At 44.8% G+C, this 21,781-nt stretch overlaps 1 protein-coding gene across 8 annotated transcripts in view; it reads left to right on the top strand.

Annotated features, from left to right (window-relative positions):
• Nucleotides 1-21,781, top strand: part of kif13a (kinesin family member 13A) — a 408,670-nt gene that overhangs the window by 301,493 nt on the left and 85,396 nt on the right. For 4 of the 8 annotated variants that reach the window (XM_072509684.1, XM_072509681.1, XM_072509688.1 and 1 more), the window contains exons 17-25: nt 3,180-3,390; nt 5,742-5,904; nt 11,550-11,696; nt 13,542-13,691; nt 13,955-14,113; nt 17,300-17,473; nt 17,637-17,788; nt 18,548-18,680; nt 19,096-19,242. In XM_072509684.1, the coding sequence (XP_072365785.1) occupies nt 3,180-3,390; nt 5,742-5,904; nt 11,550-11,696; nt 13,542-13,691; nt 13,955-14,113; nt 17,300-17,473; nt 17,637-17,788; nt 18,548-18,680; nt 19,096-19,242 (1,436 nt within the window). Of the gene's footprint in view, nt 1-3,179; nt 3,412-5,741; nt 5,905-11,549; nt 11,697-13,541; nt 13,692-13,954; nt 14,114-17,299; nt 17,474-17,636; nt 17,789-18,547; nt 18,681-19,095; nt 19,243-21,781 lie in introns of all 8 variants that reach the window. The other 4 variants (XM_072509683.1, XM_072509685.1, XM_072509680.1 and 1 more) reach the window with 1 other exon arrangement.

Raw genomic sequence — 21,781 nt, 5'->3', positions numbered from 1 at the left:
TTTCTTTTTTCTCACATGTCCACAAGGTATACTTTCGCATCGACTTTTTTGTTCTGAGCAGGGCGCTAATATCGGGGGGGTGGGGGTGTGGCTACGGAGTACTCGGCAATCGCAGTGTCGGATGATGCCCCACATTGGGTGGATCTACGGATTAGTGTGGAGAGAGGGCAACGCCCACTGTGGAGATTGGATGTGGGGTTGCTAGCCGACGAAGCGAGCTGTGGGCGCGTTAACAAGTCCATCCAGAACTACCTGGAAACAAATGACACGGGGGAGGTCCCTTCAGCGACTGTTTGGGAAGCTTTGAAGGCAGTGTTCAGAGGGGAATTAATCTCGATACGGGCCCACAGAGAAAAGGCGGAACAGGCCGAGAGGGATAGGTTAGTGGAGGAGATACTCCAGGTGGACAGGAGATACTTGGAGGTCCCAGACGCGGGGCTACTGAGGTAGCGGCGGAGGTTACAGGCGGAGTTTGGGCTGTTGACTACAGGGAACACGGTGGAACAGTTGCCCCCTCTCCCCGTTACTGTTTGCTCTGGCCATAGAGCCATTGGCCATGGCATTAAGAGCCTCTAGGTAGATGACCTGCTCTTGTATATTTCAGACCCATTGGAGGGGATGGGGAAAATAATGCAAATCCTGGGGGAAATTGGCAATTTTTCGGGGTATAAATTGAACATGGGGAAAAGCGAGATGTTCGCAATCCAGGCAATAGGACAGAAGAGACTGGGAGAACTGCCGCTTAGAATAGTAGGAAAGAGCTTTCGGTATCTGGGAATCCAGGTGGCCCGGGAATGGGAGGCACTGCACAAGTTAAACCTATCCCGGCTGGTAGAACAAATGAAAGGGGACTTTTAAGAGATCTGACATGCTCCCGCTATCACTGGCGGGGAGAGTACAGACCGTGAAAATGACGGTCGTCCCCAGATTTCTGTTTGTCTTTTAGTGCCTCCCCATCTTCATCCCAAAGACTTTTTTCAAGCGGGTGAATAAGGTTATTTCGGGCTTTGTATGGGTGGGTAAAACCCCATGAATGAAGAAAGTGTTGATGGAGCGCAGTCGGGGGGAGGGTGGGTTGGCGCTGCCGAACTTCTGCAATTATTACTGGGCAGCTAATATAGCCATGATTAAGAAGTGGGTAATGGGGAATGGGTCGGTGTGGGAGCGGATGGAGGCGGCGTCATGCAAAGACACAAGTTTGCAAGCACTGATAATGGCACCTCTTCCATTCTCGCCGGCCCGATACTCCACAAGTCCGGTGGTGGTGGCGGCTCTGAGAATCTGGGGGCAATGGAGGAGATATAAGAGAGTGGAGGGAGCATCGGTTTGGACCCCGATTTATAATAATCATCGGATGTACCAGGTAGGCTGGATGGTGGGTTCCAGAGATGGCAAAGGGCAGGAATTAGAAGGATGGGTGATCTATTTATAGATGGGAGCTTTCCCAGCTTGAAAGCCTTGGAGGATAAATTTGAATTGCCAGCAGGGAATGGGTTCAGGTATTTGCAGGTGCGAGACTTCCTGTGAAAACAGGTTCCAGTCTTTCTGCTGCTGTCGCCACGGGGGATACAGGATAGAGTAGTCTCCAGTACCTGAGTGGGAGAGGGGAACGTATCGGATATTTACTAGGAGCTTTTGGAGGCGGAGGAGCCAGTGGAGGAGCTTAAGGGCAAGTGGGAGGACGAGCTAGGAGGAGAGATCGAGGCGGGTCTGTGGGCGGATGCCCTAGGAAGGGTTAATACCTCCTCATCATGTGCCAGGCTAAGCCTGTTACAATTTAAGGTAGTCCACCGGGCACACATGACAGTGTGAGAAAGAGGGCCGGATTGTTGTTTTATGGTTGGGGTGTGTGAAGATTGGGATGGGAGTGGAAATATTTATTATACCATGTTCTGTCATTGTTATTGTTATTATAAAAACTTTCAAATACCTTAATAAAAATATTTTTCTTAAAAGCTGAGAGCTTGCATTTGAGGATCAGGGGCGAGATTCTCCAACCCCCCCGCCGGGTCGGAGAATCGGCAGGGGCTGGCGTGAATCCCGCCCCCGCCGGTTGCCGAATTCTCCGGCACCGGATATTCGGCGGGGGCGGGAATCGCGCCACGCCGGTTGGCGGGTCCCCCCCCCTGCGATTCTCCGGCCCATGGAATGCCTGTCCTGCCGGCGTAGATTAAACCACCTACCTTACCGGCGGGACAAGGCAGGCTCCGGGGTCCTGGGGGGGCGCGGGACGATCTGGCCCCGTGGGGTGCCCCCACGGTGGCCTGGCCCGCGATCGGGGCCCACCGATCCGCGGGCGGGCCTGTGTCGTGGGGGCACTCTTTTCCTTCCGCCTTCGCCACGGTCTCCACCATGGCGGAGGCGGAAGAGACTCCCTCAACAGCGCATGCGCGGGGATGCCGTGAGCGGCCGCTAACGCTCCCGCGCATGCGTCGCACGGCAAAGTCATTTCCGCGCCAAAGGCCTTTTCCGCCAGCTGGCGGGGCGGAAATTAGTCCGGCGCGGGCCTAGCCCCTTAAGGTTGGGGATTCCGCACCTTAGGGGCGGCGCAATGCCCGACTGATTTGCGCCGTTTTGGGCGCCGGTCGGCGGACATCGCGCCGATACCGGAGAATTTCGCCCCAGATCACAAATTGGTGTTGTTGAATGATCATTAGAAAAGGTACTCTGGAAAGCTACGCCATCAAGGTTGACATGACCCATATGAGAAAGCATTCATAGACATGTGCTTTATCAGTGTTAACCATATCCAGGTACCTCTGATAGAAGACGCATGCTGGTGAATACAACTTGAGGGCTGAATCAGTTGAGTTGGAAAGGCTGTGAGATGCACCTGGTGTCACATTTGTACAAGGAGTAATGTGGGCTTTTGTGAGTTGTGCAAGATGTATCTATGGTGTATTACTATTTAAAGTGAAATTTACCTATTTATACGAATTATCATTTGCCTGTTAATTAGTGTTTAATTTGCATTGGTTACAAATGATTTTGATCTAAATTTCTTAATTTTGTGGTTATTTGGTTATTGGTTATTTTGGGTTATGGCTCCCCTATCGGAATTGTAACATATAAACGTTTTTTTTTAACCTTGTGTTTGCATATTAAAATATTGCTAGCTATACTGTACTAAAAATGAATCATGTAACTTAATGCAAACTGGCTTTTGACTGATTTTGCAGATCCTGTTCAGAATGTTGTACAGATTCTTGAAAAGCAGTACGTGGAGGAGAAACGGAATGCACTTGAAGAACAGCGGTTAATGTATGAGCGTGAGCTGGAGCTCCTTCGTCAACAGCTGTCACCAGACCGGCTGCACCGGCACAGCATTGAGAGGTTATCATTCACCTCTCAAACTGCACAACAAAAAGTGCAACTTTGGTCTGAAGAGAGGTACGGGTGTTTAAATGAGAGGTGGGAATTTCGTCTTATTGGCTTGTATATGTTTGATCACTTAGGGTGAGAACATGATGAGGTCTTAGTTGTGTAAAATAATTTCATTGTAATTTTTCTTGGCCTCGTCACTACGTTTTGCCAGTGTTTCCCTGGTTCTTGCACAGTTCCAGGATGAAAGAAACGATTAATTGGCATTACTGTTTAATTGGCTCTCTGGTAGCCTTTTGTGAGACAAGAGGGTCAACTCTGTTTCAAGCTCAGGAGCCCTACTCTGACATGGCAGTCTCAGCCACATTCGCTGCAGAGGTGTCACTGGGTTGATTGGATCGCCTGTGTTCTCTGGACCCCCTTCCAGGCCAGCTGACCTTTTTGTTTTTTCTTGCCTCTTCAAATGACCTTCCAAACATTTAGCCTCCTGAGGTAACAGCTGTCAGGAACTCTCTTCCAGTTATCAATGTCAGTGCTAACAGCTGTCAGGAACTCTCTTCCAGTTATCAATGTCAGTGTCTGCTATCTTCATATCCTGCTTGTAGCAGAGGTGTGGATGCCCAGGAAGACATGGCTCCGTGTTCTGTTCACCGTACACAAGGTCTTTGCGTATACAACTATCATCCATCCGATGGATTGTGCGAACCAATGCAGACATTGTTGGCTTGTCATTGAGCATATCCTAATGAATTAGCAGGTTTCAAGCTTTCCGGGTCCAAGCTGGATGTAACGGCTGCAGGCTTTTGTGATGTGTGTTGATTTTAACATCAAATGCCAACGAGATATGTGAGGCTATTTATATGCTCCAGCATCACATTGTTAATGCTGATAGATGGTAGAATAACAACATCCTGAACCATGACATTTGTCTCCCTGATGCTGATGGTCAAACCAAACTCTGCCATCGTGAGAGCGTCTGTCCATTTGTATGGAATCAGAGAATTCCTACAGCGCAGAAGGAGGCCATTTGGACCATCGAGTATGCACCGACCCTCTGAAGGATCCTACCGAGGCCCACTTCCCTGCCCCATCCCCATAACCTCACCTAATCTAAGGGGCAAATTCTGCCACCGTGCACCCATGCTCGTGCAGTATCAACACTGCAGAGCAACTCTTTGAGAACTTGCTGCACCTTTGTCCTGGATTTCGGGTGAGCAAGCCGAAACTGCTTTCCATTAGTGGTACCTTAGTAAACACCCTCTGTAGATAACCTGAAGGCATTTGATAGCAGCAAAAAGAAGAATATACTAAGGTATGCCGGTGCCAGAATGTAACCCTGTTTGACTTCACTGTGGACCTCAAATGGTTCCAATATTGTCCCTCCAGAGCTGACCTTGCCCATCATTGCCTCACAGAAACAGGAGATAACATTGAGCAGCCTTGGTGAGATCAATCAATGAAGGAAATACATAATAGTCTCCCCTTCTTCTCAGCATTTATCTTGCTGCTGCAAGATTGAGAAAATTGTGCCAAATGTAAATTCTCCAGTTCTGGAACCACAATGGGCCTTGGAGTGGATGCATTCAGCCAGGATTTGCAGTCTGAGGAGGGCAATACAGGGAAATGCTTTTCCACAGTACTCAGCAGGGAGATGCCTTGATTGTTGTTGTAATCATTTGGTTTCCCTTGTTCTTGTACAGGATCACAATCTTTACATCACACATCAGAGACAGAAAGGCTTGTGCAGGTGCTGCAGGAATATTGGGTTCCCAGGCTTGATGTATTCAGATCGAATAGCATCAGCGCCTGGGGTGTACTCGCATTTAATTAGAGCTGACTGCTTGACTTCAGTGACAGGTTCCATCACAGTGATGTTAGCCTTAGACCAGTCAGCAATTTTCCACTCTTGCATCACATTTGTTAAGGGTGTTATATTGTAGTTAGTGCCTCGAAGAATGTCCTGTTTGATGTCTGCTCTTTGTGTGGGAATGCTGGAGAAGTGCCAGTTCAGTGGCATCAGGGAAATGTTTGTTTTTATCTGGGTAGCAGTATAATTAGCTAGTGGGGGGTTAATGTCTTGTCCAATGTTCCTTCCCAGTGTTGGAAAAGCACTCACATAGCCCAATTCAATTTCAGTACAAAAAGCATTGAGCAAAATAATGAGGGAATTATTCCAGAACTAAAATCTATATGCTTATTAAAATAGTTCAGAGAGGCATTTTTACTTAATATTTTCACTTTGCAGTGCTCATTGATTACGTGCAGTGGTAAGTCTCATTCAATGGATCTTCTGTATAAATGCGAAAAGTGATACTTTTGCAAATAATACATTAGCATGCATTTCCCATTATCCATAATCAGGAAATGTTTGTGGGGAAAGAGGAATTTGATTCATTTTGTTGTTTTCCTTCCTGTTGCAGAGATCAGCTGTTCCGTCACAGTCTTTCGAAGTTGAGAGAGCAAATAGTGAAAGCTAATGCTCTAGTGAGAGAAGCAAACTTCCTGGCAGAAGAGATGAATAAACAGACAGATTATCAAGTCACTCTGCAAATCCCAGCAGCAAATCTCAGTGCTAACAAGAAGGTAACCCCGTTTTTGCTATGTAACTTATTCTCTCTGCTCTCAAAATGAACTCTCATACCACTTGATGGTAAAGATATGGATGGCATGGTTCAAGAAGGTGCATTACCACCACCTCAGGAAAAGTAGGGCTGCTCAGAATAGGCAACGTTGCCTGAGTCATCGTGAACAACAATACCAACTTGCACTTATACTGTACCTTTAATGGAGAAAATGCCCCAAGTTATTTTCCATGATGGAACAAAAATTCAGTGCTAGGCAGCATAAAGATAAGTTAGGGCATATGGCTAAAACCTTAGTCAATAAGATGGATTCTAAAGTTTTAAGAAGTTTAGGGAGAAATTTCACGGTTCAGGGCCTTGGTAGCTGAAGGTACAGCAGGCAATGGTGGAGTGATTAAAGTTGGAGATGTCCAAGAGACAAGAATTGGAGTAACACTGATATCTTGGAAGGTATAGAGCTGGAGGAGATGACGGAGAAAGGGAAGGAGGAGTCCATGGAGGGATTTGTAACCAAGGATGATCATTTTAAAATCTAGGATTAACTGGGAGCAATTGTAGGTCAGCAAATACCGAGGCGAAGGGTAAACAGGGTATGGTGTGAGTTAGTACATAGGCATTAATTGCATAGTAATTGAGTTTTTAAAGGTGCATGGATGGTGGACATTAACTCGGAATTCATTTATACTCCCATATATAGAAGCAAACTGGAACTGTGGCTGTTGGATTAGGAGATCTATGTTTGTAATGTGTCTCAGTAAACGTGAGCCTATAAGTGTATAAAGTTGGTATTCCAGTTCTATCCTTCACCACTGTTTTGGATGAGCTCTTGTTTTTTGAGATGTTGGAGACGGATCAGGAATATGTTGAAATAGTCAAGTCTAGAGGTAACAAAAGACATAGATAATAATCTTTATTGTCACAAGTAGGCTTACATTAACACTGCAATGAAGTTACTGTGAAAAGTCCCGAGTCGCCACATTCCAACGCCTGTTCGGGTACACAGAGGTAGAATTCAGAATGTCCAAATTACCGAACAGCGCGTACTTCGGGACTTGTGGAAGGAAACCAGAGCACTCGGGGTAAACCCACGCGCAGACACAGATGAGGTTCTAGTAGCTGATGAGTAGAAGAAGGGGTAGAGTCAGCTAATGTTACAGAGATGGAAATGGGCAATCTTGGTGGTGGCGCATATATGTAATCAAACGTTCATCTTGGGGTTAAATACGACATCCAAGTTCAGGACCGTCTGGTTCGCATCTGAGGCAAAAATAAAAATCTAAGCATACGGAAATTGTGTTGATCTAAATGCCAGAAATTATATCCGCTGCCCCTTTTAGGAAGCCCATTGCGCTAACTTTAAAGCTTACATTGTTGATAAATACATGGTTGACATAGTGGAAGTTGCACTAAAATAAAAGCAAAATTAGGTGGATGCTGGAGATCTGGAATAAAAACAAAATATTCAGCAGGTCTGGAAGCATCTGTGGAGAGAGAAACAGAGTTAACGTGTCGAGTCTGAATGACTCTTTGCAAGTTGCACCTCCAGGACTTAGTTAAGGTTGTTTTTGTGGACTTCCGCTTGTGACCATGGAGTGATTGGTCACATAAAGGGCTGTTCCTGTTCAAAGTCACAGAAAAGGGCTCTTTTTACCCAGATCCGGGTGGAATTTTGCTGAAAAGACGTAGGTGAATGTTAGAGGAGTAGTTGACCCCTGGAATGGTATGTCTTCTGATCACCGGACCCGGCAGAAAACAGTGAGAGGTTTGGCTGGAACAATCTTGCGCTTCACAGAAAGTCTCTTCCAGCATGCAGGTGGGAGAGGGGCAAGCTGTAAGACCCCAGATACAGGAACTGATGACTTTTATCAAGAAGGAATTCCATAAACCGAGGAAAGAAATGCATGAGGATCATGCAAAGGCCATTGCAGAAGCTGTGGCACCCCTGAAGAGTACTTTGGAGCGGACGCAGAGGTGTTTGGAGGTGCAGGGATCACAGATTCGGGAGATTGAAGGAGTAATCTCGGACCACAGCGATCGTGTGGTGGCTCTGAAGGCGGAGGTGGGGCTCCTCGGAGACCTTTGTAAAACGTTGAGCAGGAGAATACCTCGAGAAGACAGAACCTGCCAATAGTGGGCCTGCCTGAAGGAGTGGAAGGTGTGAGTGCCACGAGGTACGTCTCGAGGATGCTGGCGGGACTGGTGGCAGAACGGGTGCTAGATAAGGCACCTGAAGTGGACCGAGCGCATAGGTCTCTGAGGCAAAAGCCTAGAGCTGGGGAGCCGCCGTGGGCGGTGATCGTGAGACTCCATACATTTGTGGAGAAAGAGAAAATTCTACGGTGGGCCAGGGAGAAGCGTAGCTGCGACTGGGAGGAAATAACATCCGGATTTATCAGGACATCGGTGCCGAGTTGGCAAAACGGCGGGCAGGTTTCAAGAAGGCCAAGGCGATGCTGTACCGGCGGCAGATCAGGTTTGGGGTGCTCTACCCGGTGAAATTATGGGTGACGTTCGGAGGCGGGGAGTATTATTTCGAGACCCCAGAAGCGGCCGAAGACTTCATTAAGGAGCATAAACTGGGGGAGAACTGAGTGGACAATGCTTGGGAACTGGGGTGCTGGCACTATGTAATGGTCGGGAGCATGTTTGAAGTGGGTGATGGGATTGGGGGATTTTCACCTTTATTTGGGGGGGGGGGGGATCCTGTTCAATGTTGACATTGTAAGGAGTTGTAGGGGTGAAAAATGTATGTGGGGATGGATGTTCCCATCCCTCCTCCTGTTTTAAGGGACTGTTTGTGTTTAACATCTGTTTGTTTGCTTTTGGAGAAGGCTACCTGGAGTTCAGGAGAACTACTTGTTTGGGTGGGGGAGGGTAAGGTCAGCAGGAGGCCTTCTTCTTTGAGCTGAGCAGGGGGGGGGGGGGGGGGGGGGGGGGGGGGAGGTCATTAGGATGTGCCTTTGGGCAGGGGCAGCCGCGCTAGCAGGTTATGCTGGTGAACGGAAGTGAGGTGGTGGGGGAGAAGGCCCAGAGGGGTGGCCAGGAGGAGGGGGGAAAGGGGAAGTGGGGGGGGAAGAAGGGGAAGGGGAAAAGTTGGGTGGAGGTTTCTGTGAGGCGGCAGGGGGTGCGAGATGACATGGTCAAGGGTGAAGAAGTGAACTAGGTACAGAGTGGAATTAAAGGGGCAGAAGTTAAGTGGGGAAGATGATGGACGGTAGAGGGGATTTGAGGCGCAAGCCTCCGGTAAGGTTGGTAACGTGGAACGTCCGGGGACTGAATGGACCGGTTAAAAGGTTGCGGGTGTTCACGCACCTCAGGAGCTTGAAAGCGGGGGTAGTCTTTTTGCAGGCGACACACCTCTGTGTGAAGGACCAGGTTAGGTTAAGGAAGGGGTGGGTCGGGCAGGCTTTTCACTCTGGGGTTGATTTGAAATCGAGGGGTGTGGCGATTTTAAATGGGATTTGTGAGTGCGAAGGAGGTGAGGGATCCAGGTGGGAGATATGTGATTGTGAGTGTGGTATTGGAAGGGGCACCTGTAGCGTTGATAAGTGTATATGCCCCACATTAGGATGATGTGGGTTTTATGAGGGTGTTGCAGGCAGCAAGCCCGGATTTGGCCACGTACCAGTTGATCATGGGAGGAGATTTTAACTGTGTCCTGGAGCCGAGGGGGATAGATCGAGCCCCAGGTCGATGGGTAGGGTACGAATGGCAAGGGAGCTGGGGGGGTTTATGGAGAGGATGGGTATGGTGGATCCATGCGCTTTCAGAACCCAGGGGGAAGGGAGTATTCCTTCTTTTCACACGTCTATAAGGTATATTCGAGGATTGATTACTTTGTAGTGAGTTGAAAGATTTTGGTTAGTTAAACGGCTCAGCAGGGGAGTTTTAGAAAAGGTGGGGGATGTTTGTGACTGTGTTTGAGGAGCTGTTTCTCGCAAGGGGGGTGTGGGGTGAAAAAGGAGAAAAATCTGTACAAACTGTATAGTTGATTGTTGGGAAGAATGTTTCCCGGGGTGTTTATTTGCTGTAACCTACTTTGATACAAGTTTGAATAAAATGCGTTTTTTAAAAAAAGGTATTTGTGATATTTGGCTAGTATTAATGCTAATCAGTATATTTGTATTATTTTAGTAAATTACTAAAAAATCATAGCAGAGAAACACATTCCTGCAATTTTGTTGCTGGTCATTCATTACAAAAACTCTTAAATTCTCCTGCTTTTCATTAGTAGAGTAATCTTGGGCCATTATTGGATCCTGCATTCCTATCAGGGGTAAAGAACACTTTATTCTAAAATAACTTGTTTCCAGAATCGATATTAATACTTCACAGAATCATAGAAGTTATACCATCGAAAGAGGTAATTCAGCCTATCATACCTGCGTAAATTTATTTTAGTTAATGTTATAGTCTCTGGTTCAGTACCCACCTGGGGTCAACCACTCCATATTCTGAGAAAGCTCAATGAACAAAGATTCTTCTGACTTTCCTACTTTGTTCTTCCACTGGTGTTTTTTGAGTCTGCAGTAATTTGTTGTTGATTTGCCAACTAATGAAAACATCCTTTTCCTAATTTATCTCCTGAGAACCTTGTGCATTGTTTTTACCTCTCGCCTCCACACTCAAGCCAGTTTATTTTCAAAGCGGTACATTTTTTCAGGCCTAGTCATTATTTGCTGTAACTCTCATTCCGCCTATGATTGGGTGCCTAGAATTCCAAGTCTTGTCTGGTAGAAAAAAAACATTTTTTCATGTTCAATCTCAGTGCACTTTCAAGATCGGTGTTTCTGCCATCCCAGCTTTCTGTATTATTCCAAATAACTGAAAGGTGAATTATGCAATTGTTGGGAAGATGAGTTTGTAAATTGGCCTCCTGACCAACAGTGCCCCCCCCCCACCACCGTCCCCCTCAGCACTGGACATGTAGCTCACTACTGTTTGTGGAACAAAACTGTGCCCATATTGGCTGCTACATTACCGTATATGACATTAATGAGTACACTTCAAATGTTATTTGTAATGAGCGTGAAGTTCTTTGGGATGCTCTGAGGACGTGCTTGGTGTTTTACAAATGCAAGCTTAATCTTTTCTTTATTGATGCTCAATGGTTCCAGTAGGTGAGCACCCTAGATAGTTTTGTGAAATAGTTTATTGACAAAAATGTTTTTTTTCATTCTTAGCTTTACATTTTCATTATGTCCGCTGTCATTTTCACACACAGCGATGCCTCCTCAGCAATCTCTTTGAGATGATAATAATGGGCTTTGCATCTTGCTGTGCTTTTATCTCGGTCCTTTCTTCCAGTCTTTTCTTTTCGAGCTCCACATGTTTTGGCCACTTACCTTTCTAATACAAAAATGATGGAGAGGGACAAAGGACTTTACCTTATTGTGAGCTTTGACAATGGGTCCAAACCAAAAGATTAATCTGCATTTCCTCTTTTTAAATGCTAATGGACCTGCTGACTCTTTCACAAGATTTTATTTTTGTCTCAAGACTTGCGGCACTCAATGTACACTGCATTTCAGCTCGTCACGTTATTTGTTTTAAATTCCTAGATTGATGAAGCGATGTATGTCTAATGCTGATAATCTGCACTTTATGCGTTGTAAACAGTTTTGAATCTGCTCTTTTTCAAAATAGAGAGGAGCAATTGTGAGTGAGCCAGCTATTCAAGTACGACGCAAGGGAAAAGGAACCCAGGTCTGGGCCATTGAGAAGTTAGAGAACAAATTGATTGATATGAGAGACCTCTATCAGGATTGGAAGGAGAAAGATATGGTTGAATATGTGAGTAAAAGGAATTCCTGGGTACAGAACTGCTTGTAAAGAAAAATCACATGTATTCTACCTGGTGTCTGTGATTATTAAAATTTGTTTATTGGCAAGAGGAACTGAGTGCCTATATTGGACATTATGGTCGAGAACAGAGGTCCCCAAACTGGAGGGGTTCTGTGTTGGGTCTGGCCCCAGGCCATGCTAGTGCAGCATGGGCCCAGGAGGTGGCGAAGCCAGGGTCGTGGGCGCCCAAGAGGAGCCAGGCCCCAGGGGCCTGAGAAGAGCTGAAACCAGGGATGTGGGGGTCCAAGAGGAGCCAGTGTCACGGGAGCCCATAAAGAGCTGAATTTGGGGATGTGGGGCACTGGGAAGAAGTAGAGCCGGGCAGTGGGGGCCTGAGAGGTGGGTCAGGGTCTGACTGAGTGTGGGGTGAAAATGGCTGTGGGTGAGAGAGTGCACGAGCGAGTGCTCCGATTAAAAATGACAAAAGACTTGGAAGTATTTGTTGAATAACAGAACTTTTTTATTATAACAAATGTATACATATAAGACTTAGAAATGCTTTTTAAGTTTATTTTTGTATGTTTACACCTGTTGTGCAATAATCATTTTTTTTGTGGTTTAATTCTTCAATATAATGTTTCTAAGGGGTTTCATCAGTTCTCTGGGGGAATTCAAATGGGTTCTGTGGTAGGCGGCAGGGTGGTGCAATGGTTAGCACTGCTGCTTCACAGCACTGAGGGCCAGGGTTTGATCCTGGCCCCGGGTCACTGTCTGTGTGGAGTTCGCATATTCTCCCCTTACCTGCGTGGGTCTCACCCCCATAACCCAAAGTTGTGCAGGGTAGGTGGATTGGCTCCACTATATTTCCCCGTAATTGGATAAATGTTTTTTTTAAACTTATTCTGTGGCTGGAAAAGTTTGGGAAATCCTGGTCTACAAGATTGTAATGATAGAATTTAAATTGTGAATCATGAATTCCCACACTGGTGAGTTCTTAGTCATAGCCAAGCTGTAGTGGGAGAGGCTAACCTGACAGACTGGATGGTCCATTCCCATTGTTGTTTTCATGGCTTGTATCATGAGGTAGCTAAATTGGCACCTAATTAAATTGCAGACTTGACCATGACCAATTCTAATTCACTGGATATCCTTATGTCTGGGGGTTCATGTCTGGAGGTTTGTAGGTTCAAGTACCGCTGTAGATATTTAAGTACAAAATCCAGGCTGCCACACCAAAGCAGCATTGAAGGAATGATGCATTGTCAGAGCTGTGGCATCTTTCAGATGAAATATTAAACCCAGGCCCCATCTGCTCCCTTGGGTGGACATAATACTTCCTTTGCTACTGTTTCAAAGAAACGCAGGGGAGTTCGCCCCAGTGCCCTGACCAATATTTGTCCCACAACCAACGCCACGAAAAACATATTATCTAGTCATTATCACACTGCTATTTGTGGAACCTTGCCATATGCAAGCATCAATTGCTTCATTGGCTGCCAAGTGCTTTGGGACACTGCATTTGTATAGCACTTTTCGTTACCGCAAATTCTTTCCTCTCCAAAACTAGGATTACAGCAGACAATCCAAGCACCAGTGTTAGTTTCCTTTGCTCAGGTCAGCTAATTCAGCCAAACCAGAAACCCTGCTATTCTATTTGGTTCACCTACTCACTAGATAAACCTCTAACTCATGGGATGGTGGCAGTAGAGATGTATCTTTCAGAATGAAATACAGAAAGGCCAGAATTGCCTTGCCAAAGGTATTGCCTAAAATTCCTGTTCCACCCCTTCCTTTCCGAAGTGAAAGGAACTTCCTTTTTTGATTATAATCACAATTATTTTTACCCTATTTCAGTACAATAAAATTCTCAGTAAACACGGGGATCCTTTCTACGAGGCGCAGGAAAATCACAACTTGATTGGTGTAGCTAATGTCTTCTTGGAGTGCCTTTACCACGATGTGAAACTTCAGTATGCTGTTCCCATCATCAGTCAGCAGGGGGAGGTGAGAGTTGACCTAATGAAGGCATAATAAATCGATGCTAAGCATTTCTGAAACTTTGCCTAGATTCTTCAAACTGTCGAAAGTTCGGTATTTCTTTATTTTAGGCTAAAGATAAAAGTGACTGCATGTTGCTGTATATATTCTGTACCATTTAAAGTGCAACATGTTGAACTTTCAAGAAATAATTTGCCAAAATGATCTGATTAAATCTGAAGGAGTTGAATAACACGGTGAATATTTTCTGGCTGTTTTCTTAAATCGAGGTTGCTGGCCGGCTCCACGTGGAAGTGCTGAGGGTTAGTGGGGTGGTTCCAGAGCGTCCGGATGGTGGTGACGATTCTTCAGAGAACTCGAGTGGAAGCTATGAAGTCATGGATAATAATGGTGAAATTGTGCACATGGCAAAGAAACTGACCTGCAGGGTGAGTGAGAATAAACCTCTTGGTCGTCGAAAGCCTTTGGAAATGTCGATTCATCAACAAAAACAACCTATTGTTTGTTATGAGCACCTTTTATCCTTTGGTGATTTCTTTCCACAGCACTGCACGTAAAGTTAGACAAAAGTTTTTTAAAATTCCATTTTATAGAATCCCTACAGTGCAGAAGGAGGCCATTGGGCCCATCGAGTCTGCACCGACCATCCGAAAGAGCGTCCTTCCTAGGGCCACCCTAACTCTGTAACCTCTCCTAACCTTTGGACACTAAGGGACAATTTAGCATGGCCAATCCACCTAACCTGTGCATCTTTGAACTGTGGGAGGAAATCGGAGCACCTGGAGGAAATCCCCGCAGTCATTGGGAGAATGTGCAAACTGCACATACTCACCCAAGGTCGGAATTGAACCTGGATCCCTTTTCAGCCTCATCACTTTATAGATTTATCAGTACAAATTATTCTTCCAATTAAGAAATGCAATTGGAAACAATATCCAATCCCGTGGGGCAGCATAGTGGTTAGCACAGTTGCTTCACAGCTCCAGGGTCCCAGGTTCGATTCCCGGCTTGGGTCACTGTCTGTGCGGAGTCTGCACGTTCTCCCCGTGTCTGAGTGGATTTTCTCCGGGTGCTCCGGTTTCCTCCCACAGTCCAATGGTGTGCAGGTTAGGTGGATTGGCCATGCTAAATTGTCCTTCGTGTCCAAAACGGTTAAGTGGGGTTACGAGGATAGGGTGGAGGCATGGGCTTAAGTAGGGTGCTCTATCCAAGGGCCAGTGCAGACTTGAAGGGCTGAATGGCCTCCTTCTGCACTGTAAATTATATGAAATACAATTGTCTTAAATATTGCTACTTTTACGAGGTCTAAGTTTCTACTTCATAAATTTGAGATGAATATGTTGCTTGACTTTTAATCCCCTCTTTTCCCACCCTATCTACTACATGATTAAATCCAGTTAAAATTAATGTGACCTGAACTCAGTGTGATATGCGAGACTTTATGCTGGCAATTACTCTGATTTTAAAAAAATGGGCAATGTGCATATTAACAGTATTAAGTTACCAGCTTAGTGTTATGTGCACACTTCTCTTTGACTTATCAGCGCAGCTGTAGGACCATCTTGGGTTTGTAACCCAGGTGAGGAAAGAAAGTGAGATTTTTTTTGCGCTTGATATTTATGCTTGTTCAAATAACGGAATTCAACTGTGAGTTAGAAAGATGCATAGAACAAATAAGGGCAGCACGGTGGCGCAATGGTTAGCACTTCTGCCTCAGGGCGCCGAGGTCTCAGGTTCGATCCCGGCTCTGGGTCACTGTCCGTGTGGAGTTTTCACATTCTCCCCGTGTTTGCATGCGTTTCGCCCCCACAACCCAAAAGATGTGCAGGGTAGGTGGATTGGCCACGCGAAATTGCCCCTTAATTGGAAAAAATGAATTGGGTACTCTAAATTTTTTTTTAAATTTTGGAACAAATATTTTGTGGTCCTGCTGCCTTCATACAGAAGGCCATCTCAAGCCATTTTATTGAGGGGTAGACAATGAGCATTTTGCAAGCGTGGGGGAAGAAAGAAGAATGAGGCAAGGTGTGTGAGAGCAAGTCAGTGAGAGGGACTTTAGAAGGCAGTGCATAAGATATATGTTGGAGATGCTGAGTGAAGGATTACAGCAGGTAGTGATTGGTGATGTTGGAGCACTAGTTGACAGGTGAATTTTGATATTGAGCACAGTGCCCTTTCAGCTGTGCCTCAAACATAAACTTGGGGAGAGGAGAACATATACCTGAGGATAAAAATGTGTGGGTTAGTGGCAAGTCAGCAACTCGGCAAGGAATTGGCTTCGAGATTGGAGATAAGTTTTCAAAAATTCAGAAATATTTGAAGTTAGAGCTAAAATTACCGTTAGTAACTCTGCGGGATATAGACACGTGGTAACTGCTGCAAGTGCATTGAGGTAAGCGATATTTTAACAGAAAACCGTGCTTCAATGTGTGAGGTTGCAATTGAACCATCAGCCTCTATAGAAGCTTTGCTCTGGATCTGTGAAATAGATGCATGGACAGATCTCTGATGTCGACTACTCTTCTTTCAGGTCTGGTGAGCAATAAAATGGTAAATATCAAAGGGCTACAACCCATATACCAGTTTTCTGATTGGTCATGTATATAATTGACAGAACTGTGGGCTGTGAATTGGAGAAACTGACAGATGCCAGTCATTGAAATTTGGCAGGCAGGTATAAAAACAAAATTAGATTCTATAAATATGTACTAAACTTGAGTGAATTTTGGATTGAAATGACGTTTTCAAATAAAGTAACTGCCGGGAGTGCAGAATCGGGGGCTGGATTCTCCGATTCTGGGGCTATGCCCCCATGCTGGCGTAGGATGCTACATGGAGCCGGCCGCTCGCGGACCCAGCCTGCAAAATAGTCCACCCTTCAGCCGGCTTGCGCGCCCCGGAGCGCCCCCCCCCCCCCCCCCCCCCCACACACACACAGTGCCCCCAGCCCCGAATAATGTTCCCCGCTACCCGCGGATTGGCCCTCCGCCGACTCTCACAGCGCTGGACTGAGTCCGCAGCCGCCACGCCGAGTTCCGGATGGGTGAGACCACACGTGACTCACGCCATCGGGATCTCGGCCGGTCGGGGGCAGAGCATCGGGGGACGGGCCACAGGCAATGTCCAGAGGCCGTCGATACGTGGCGCGTTGTACTCTGCGCCACGGGGCATCGTGAAAGTGGCGCCGCCCCCAATTTCGTCAGGAACTGTGATTCTCCGGCCGATCGCAGAACGCAATTTCAGTGTCGGTGACCGGAGAATCCAGCCCGTGTCTTGGCTACCTATGAGGCCTGCCACTAAAGAAGTCTGACTTGGAAGCACTTTCTGAAAAATTCATCAGTCTCAAACACTGAAGTGAAGTTCCAAATTTGTATTTAAAAAAAAAAAGACATAATGCTTGTAAACAGTGCCACAAGAGATTTGTTACATACATTTAAAAAGGTTAAATTAATGGTGGCGACTTCTTCACGATATAGCATGAACATGCATGTTACCCCAAATTGTCTAAGTAAATACCTGTCCTAAAGTGTGCTAGCTATTTTGGTTATGTCCGTTATGAGTATGAGAGCTCCTGTTCGTGAGAAGCTACTCAAGCTGCTACATTATCTCAACAGGTAAAAATAAAAGAAGCAACGGGCCTGCCCCTCAATCTCTCAAACTTTGTGTTCTGCCAATACATCTTCTGGGATCACTCTGACCAAACAGTCGCACCTCCGATGGTCAACCCAGACATGCCATCCATCAGAAACAAGGCCGTTCAGTACACGGTGACATTTGACCACAGTAAGGTGAGCTGCTGCCAGCTGAATGTCTTTATTCTGTATTGGATGAAACCAAAAAGCACCGCAGTAACAGTTTTGACGCTTGGATCATTAGAAGAGCTACCGAGAAAACATATTTAATGGTATTTAATTGATGTAAATTCTGATGGCTTGAGACGTTGTTTTTCAGGATTTTATGGTGCACGTTACAGAGGAGTTTCTAGAGTTTATTTCTGAAGGCGCTCTAGCCATCGAAGTCTGGGGCCATCGATGTGCGGGAAATGGCAAGACTACTTGGGCAGTTGATGCACTACAAGCAAAAACACGCACTCTACGTGACAGGTACAGAGCAGCTTGTGCATAATAATCCAGTTAATGTACGTAATTTAAATTTCTTAAAGAAGCCTCATATCATTATGTTGTTCAGTTATTTGGTTCTGTTTTATTATATATTCTGACGCTGACTTCCAAATACAAATGTTCAGATCAAATTACACATATTTTACACTTAAATATGTTGTTAGGATTGGGTGACACCGTATTATTTTATATCTGAATTGCTACTTTTGTCCCCAGTAAATCAACAAAGCTGAGGCGGGTTTTCAATTTTAGCAAACAAACAAAAAAAAATCCCTGAAATTCTTTCTTTTGTTTTCTCCCTTGGCCCTCTCGTGAGTTTAAGTTCCCTCTGTAATCTTAAAATATTTTCTTACATCGTTGTGTTGCCAACCACCCCACATCTCTACAACTGTGTAAGTGACGGAAGCTTCTGATGTTCTTCTCTACTGTGCTTGCTGTTGAATAGCAATGTTTACTGCAGTAGATGTGTCGAGCCTCACCCAGTTAGCGTAAGATGTGCTGCACTCTTGGAAAACTGTCAGGTGTGTAAAGGCACCTCACTTTGATTTTAAACCTAATTTTTAACATTTTTCCAATGGTGACGTCTCTGCCCAGTACCACATAGGGGGAAATATCATCCTATTATTTTTCTGCGAGTTTTGATACAGGGAATACAAGGTAACATGCTTTCTGGGGTTTATTGGCCAGGTAGCAATGTTTGGGAGACTGATCGCAGTGTGGTTGGCTTTTTTGCTGGAATAGATGGAGTGAAGTCACACGTAGGATTGAGATGTGGATCTCGGTGCAGGAACTGAATGAACTGGGACAGTACACTGCAGTGGAGCTGACTCAAGCCAAGGATGTCAATACAGGGGGTGTCTTCCAGATTAGACAGGTACTTGGACTTTTAAATATTGGTAGTTGAGGGACAACATTTGCTATAATCTAGTTTACATAGACAGATGAAAGATGACAATACAATCTCCAAAAAGTGGAAAAGGCAAATATGTCTATGGCTGATATTAATTAGACCAATCTAATAAAATTTGTATTTTCTGTTTTTCCATCATATGATTATGATCTGCGCATGTATTAAAATTTTGGAAGATTGGGTATCCATTTGTGCCTGATTACACCTTTGTGAAACAACTTTGAGGGATGCTTTCCCATTTTAAAGGTGCCAAATGAATGCGAGCTGTTGTTACAATTTTAGTTATAATTTTAGCAACAAATCTGTTGGGTAATTTATCTACTGTATTGTATTAGTCAGTTGAATTAAATTGCGAATTCACTGGTCTGTTTTTGTTCAGGGTCAATCTCGTAGGATTGAAGTGACAGTTCGACCTGTCCAGCACTCAGGGACGTTGCCACTCATGGTAGAAGCTATTTTGTCTGTCTCTATAGGGTGCATTACTGCTAGGTCCATTAAACTACAGAGACCCTTGGATAGTTACCAGGTAAGGGACTTGCATGAACTTGTTTTAAGGGGGATTTCTGAGAACTGGTCGTCATGTTAAGAATATATTATAAATCTGAAGCAGGTTCGGGAATTTTGATAATTTTCCAAAGAGAGTTCATATTTGTTCTACAAATCTTTAATAGGAAAAGGAGTTGTTCAGCAATGTTTTCAATTTCTGCAAAAAATTTCAAAGGAGTGCATAATTTGTAGTAAGGCTTAATGTAAGCAGTTGCACCTAAGAAGGTGCAAGACAACATTCTAGCTTTTCACTCCATGCAAGCTTAATGCGTTCAGTAGTCTACTGAGTAATATTGCCATTTTTGTGTTCATGTATATTCAAAACTGCTTTGTATTAAATTAATAATTGCTATTAGTATTTACTAAGGAAGAGGATGCAGACAAAATACCTGTAGAAGAAGAGATGGTTGACGTAATAAATGCATGAAAGTTGGTCGGCAGGATGTAATGGAAAGGCTGGCTATGCTTAAGAGTGGATAAGTCACTCAGTCCGGATGGCTTCCATCACCGGTTGCTAAAGGAATTTGAGGTGGAGATACCAGAGGGCCTTACCATAATTTTCCAATCGGGGGAGATGCCAGAGGAATGGAAAGTGGCAAATGTTATTGGAAAGGGTGTAACTATTGGCTGGTCAATTAAGTGTCAATGATAGGTTAGGTTTTAGAAGCAGTAATCAACCAAAAAAAACCCCAGAAACTTGGAGAGGTTTAAGTAAATTAAAAGAGAGCTAGAAAAGATTTGTAAATGGCAAATTGTGTTGAATAATTAATTTTTTGGAAGAAGTAACAAGGCATGTTAATGAAGGGAATGTAAAGGATGTTTTCTAAATGAGTTTTAAGATATTTGACAATGTCCCACATAAAAGACGGGCCAACAACATTGTGGCTCATGGGATAGGCCAGTCAATGTCAGTTTGTGTAAAAAATTGGATTAAGGACAGAAAATAGCGAGTCTTATTTGATGTATTTTTAGACTGGAGAATGGTAGACAGTAGTGTTCCCCATAAGTACCAGGATCGCTTTTTAAAAATTTATATAATTGACTTGGACATTGGAACAGAGAATAAAATTCAAAATTTGTCAATGGTATCAAACTTGCAAGTCTGGCCAACAGTGAGGATGGGAGGGCAGCACGGCGGCGCAGTCGGTTAGCATTGCTGTCTCATGGCACTGAGGTCCCAGATTCGATCCCAGATCTGGGTGGCTGTCCATACGGAGTTTGCACATCCTCCCCATGTTTGCGTGGGTTTCGCCCCCACAACCCAAAAGATGTGCAGGGTAGATAGATTGGCCACGCTAAATTGCCCCTTAATTGGAAAAAATGAATTGGGTACTCTAAAATTATTATTTTTTAAACAGTGAGGATGGGAGTGCCTACAAAAGGCATATATATAACTAGGCTAGCAGAATAGGCAGATGGAATTTAATATAGAAAAGTGTGAGGTACTCCATTTTTGCAGAATCAATAGGGTGAGGCAACATGGGTTTAATGGTATAAAGGATTTGCAGGGACAGAGGGATCTCAGTGTTATCTACATAGATCTTTGAATGTGACAGGATATATTGAGAGAATTATGGGACTTTGGACTTCATAAATAGAGGTATAGAGTAGAAAGGGAGGGACATTATTCTGAACCTTTATAAAGTACTGGATAGGCTACAACAAGAGTATCGTGTCCAATTCAGTTCACAAAGATTTTGAACAGGAGATTTATCAGAATGGTTCCAGGAATTAATGGGGGATTTTAGCTGCCGGGTAACATTGGAGAAGTTGGGTTGTTCGCCTTGGGATAAAGGAGCTTGTGAGGGGAAGATTATGACAGGTTTAGATAAGATAGACAAGAAACGGCTATTCCCATTGGCTGATACTACAAGGACTAGCATACACGGATTTAAAGTTTTCGGCAAGAGATATAGGGAGGAAGATATAGGGAATATATGTGAGGAAGAATTTTTTTTATGCAGCATGTGGTAATGACCTGGGCACTGACAACATGGGTGGGGAAGCAGTTCATCAGTGATTTCAAAATGATATTTGATGGGTTGTTGAGGGAAATAAACGTACAGGGCGAGAGCATGGGAATGAGACTGACTGGATTTCCCGATAGGGAGCTGTCCTGGACATTCGGTGGGCAGAATGGCCATAATGACTGTTTCTCCATTCAGCACCTGAGTCATGCCCTCACACTTTATGGTTACTGATATAAAGGTGTTTAGTTAACTCCATTGGATGGACGGCTGGTTTGTTACATGGAGTGATGCCAACAGCGCGGGTTCAATTCCCGTACCAGCTGAGGTTTTTCATGAAGGCTCCGCCTTCTCAACCTTCTCGACCTTGTCCCTTGCCTGAGATGTGGTGACCCTCGGGTTAAATCGCCACCAGTCAGCTCTCAACGGGGGGAGTAGCCTATAGTCTCTTGGGACTGTGGCGACATTTACATATTTACATCTGTCATGGCACTCTTTTCCTAATTAATATTACTCTATCTCTTCCAGGACCTAGGGATCTCTAGCTTTGTT

This window comes from Scyliorhinus torazame, chromosome 6 (genome assembly GCF_047496885.1).
Source record: "Scyliorhinus torazame isolate Kashiwa2021f chromosome 6, sScyTor2.1, whole genome shotgun sequence".
Lineage (NCBI taxonomy): Eukaryota > Metazoa > Chordata > Chondrichthyes > Carcharhiniformes > Scyliorhinidae > Scyliorhinus > Scyliorhinus torazame.
Note: the sequence above shows the minus strand (reverse complement) of the source record. Positions and strands in the feature narration are given on the sequence as shown.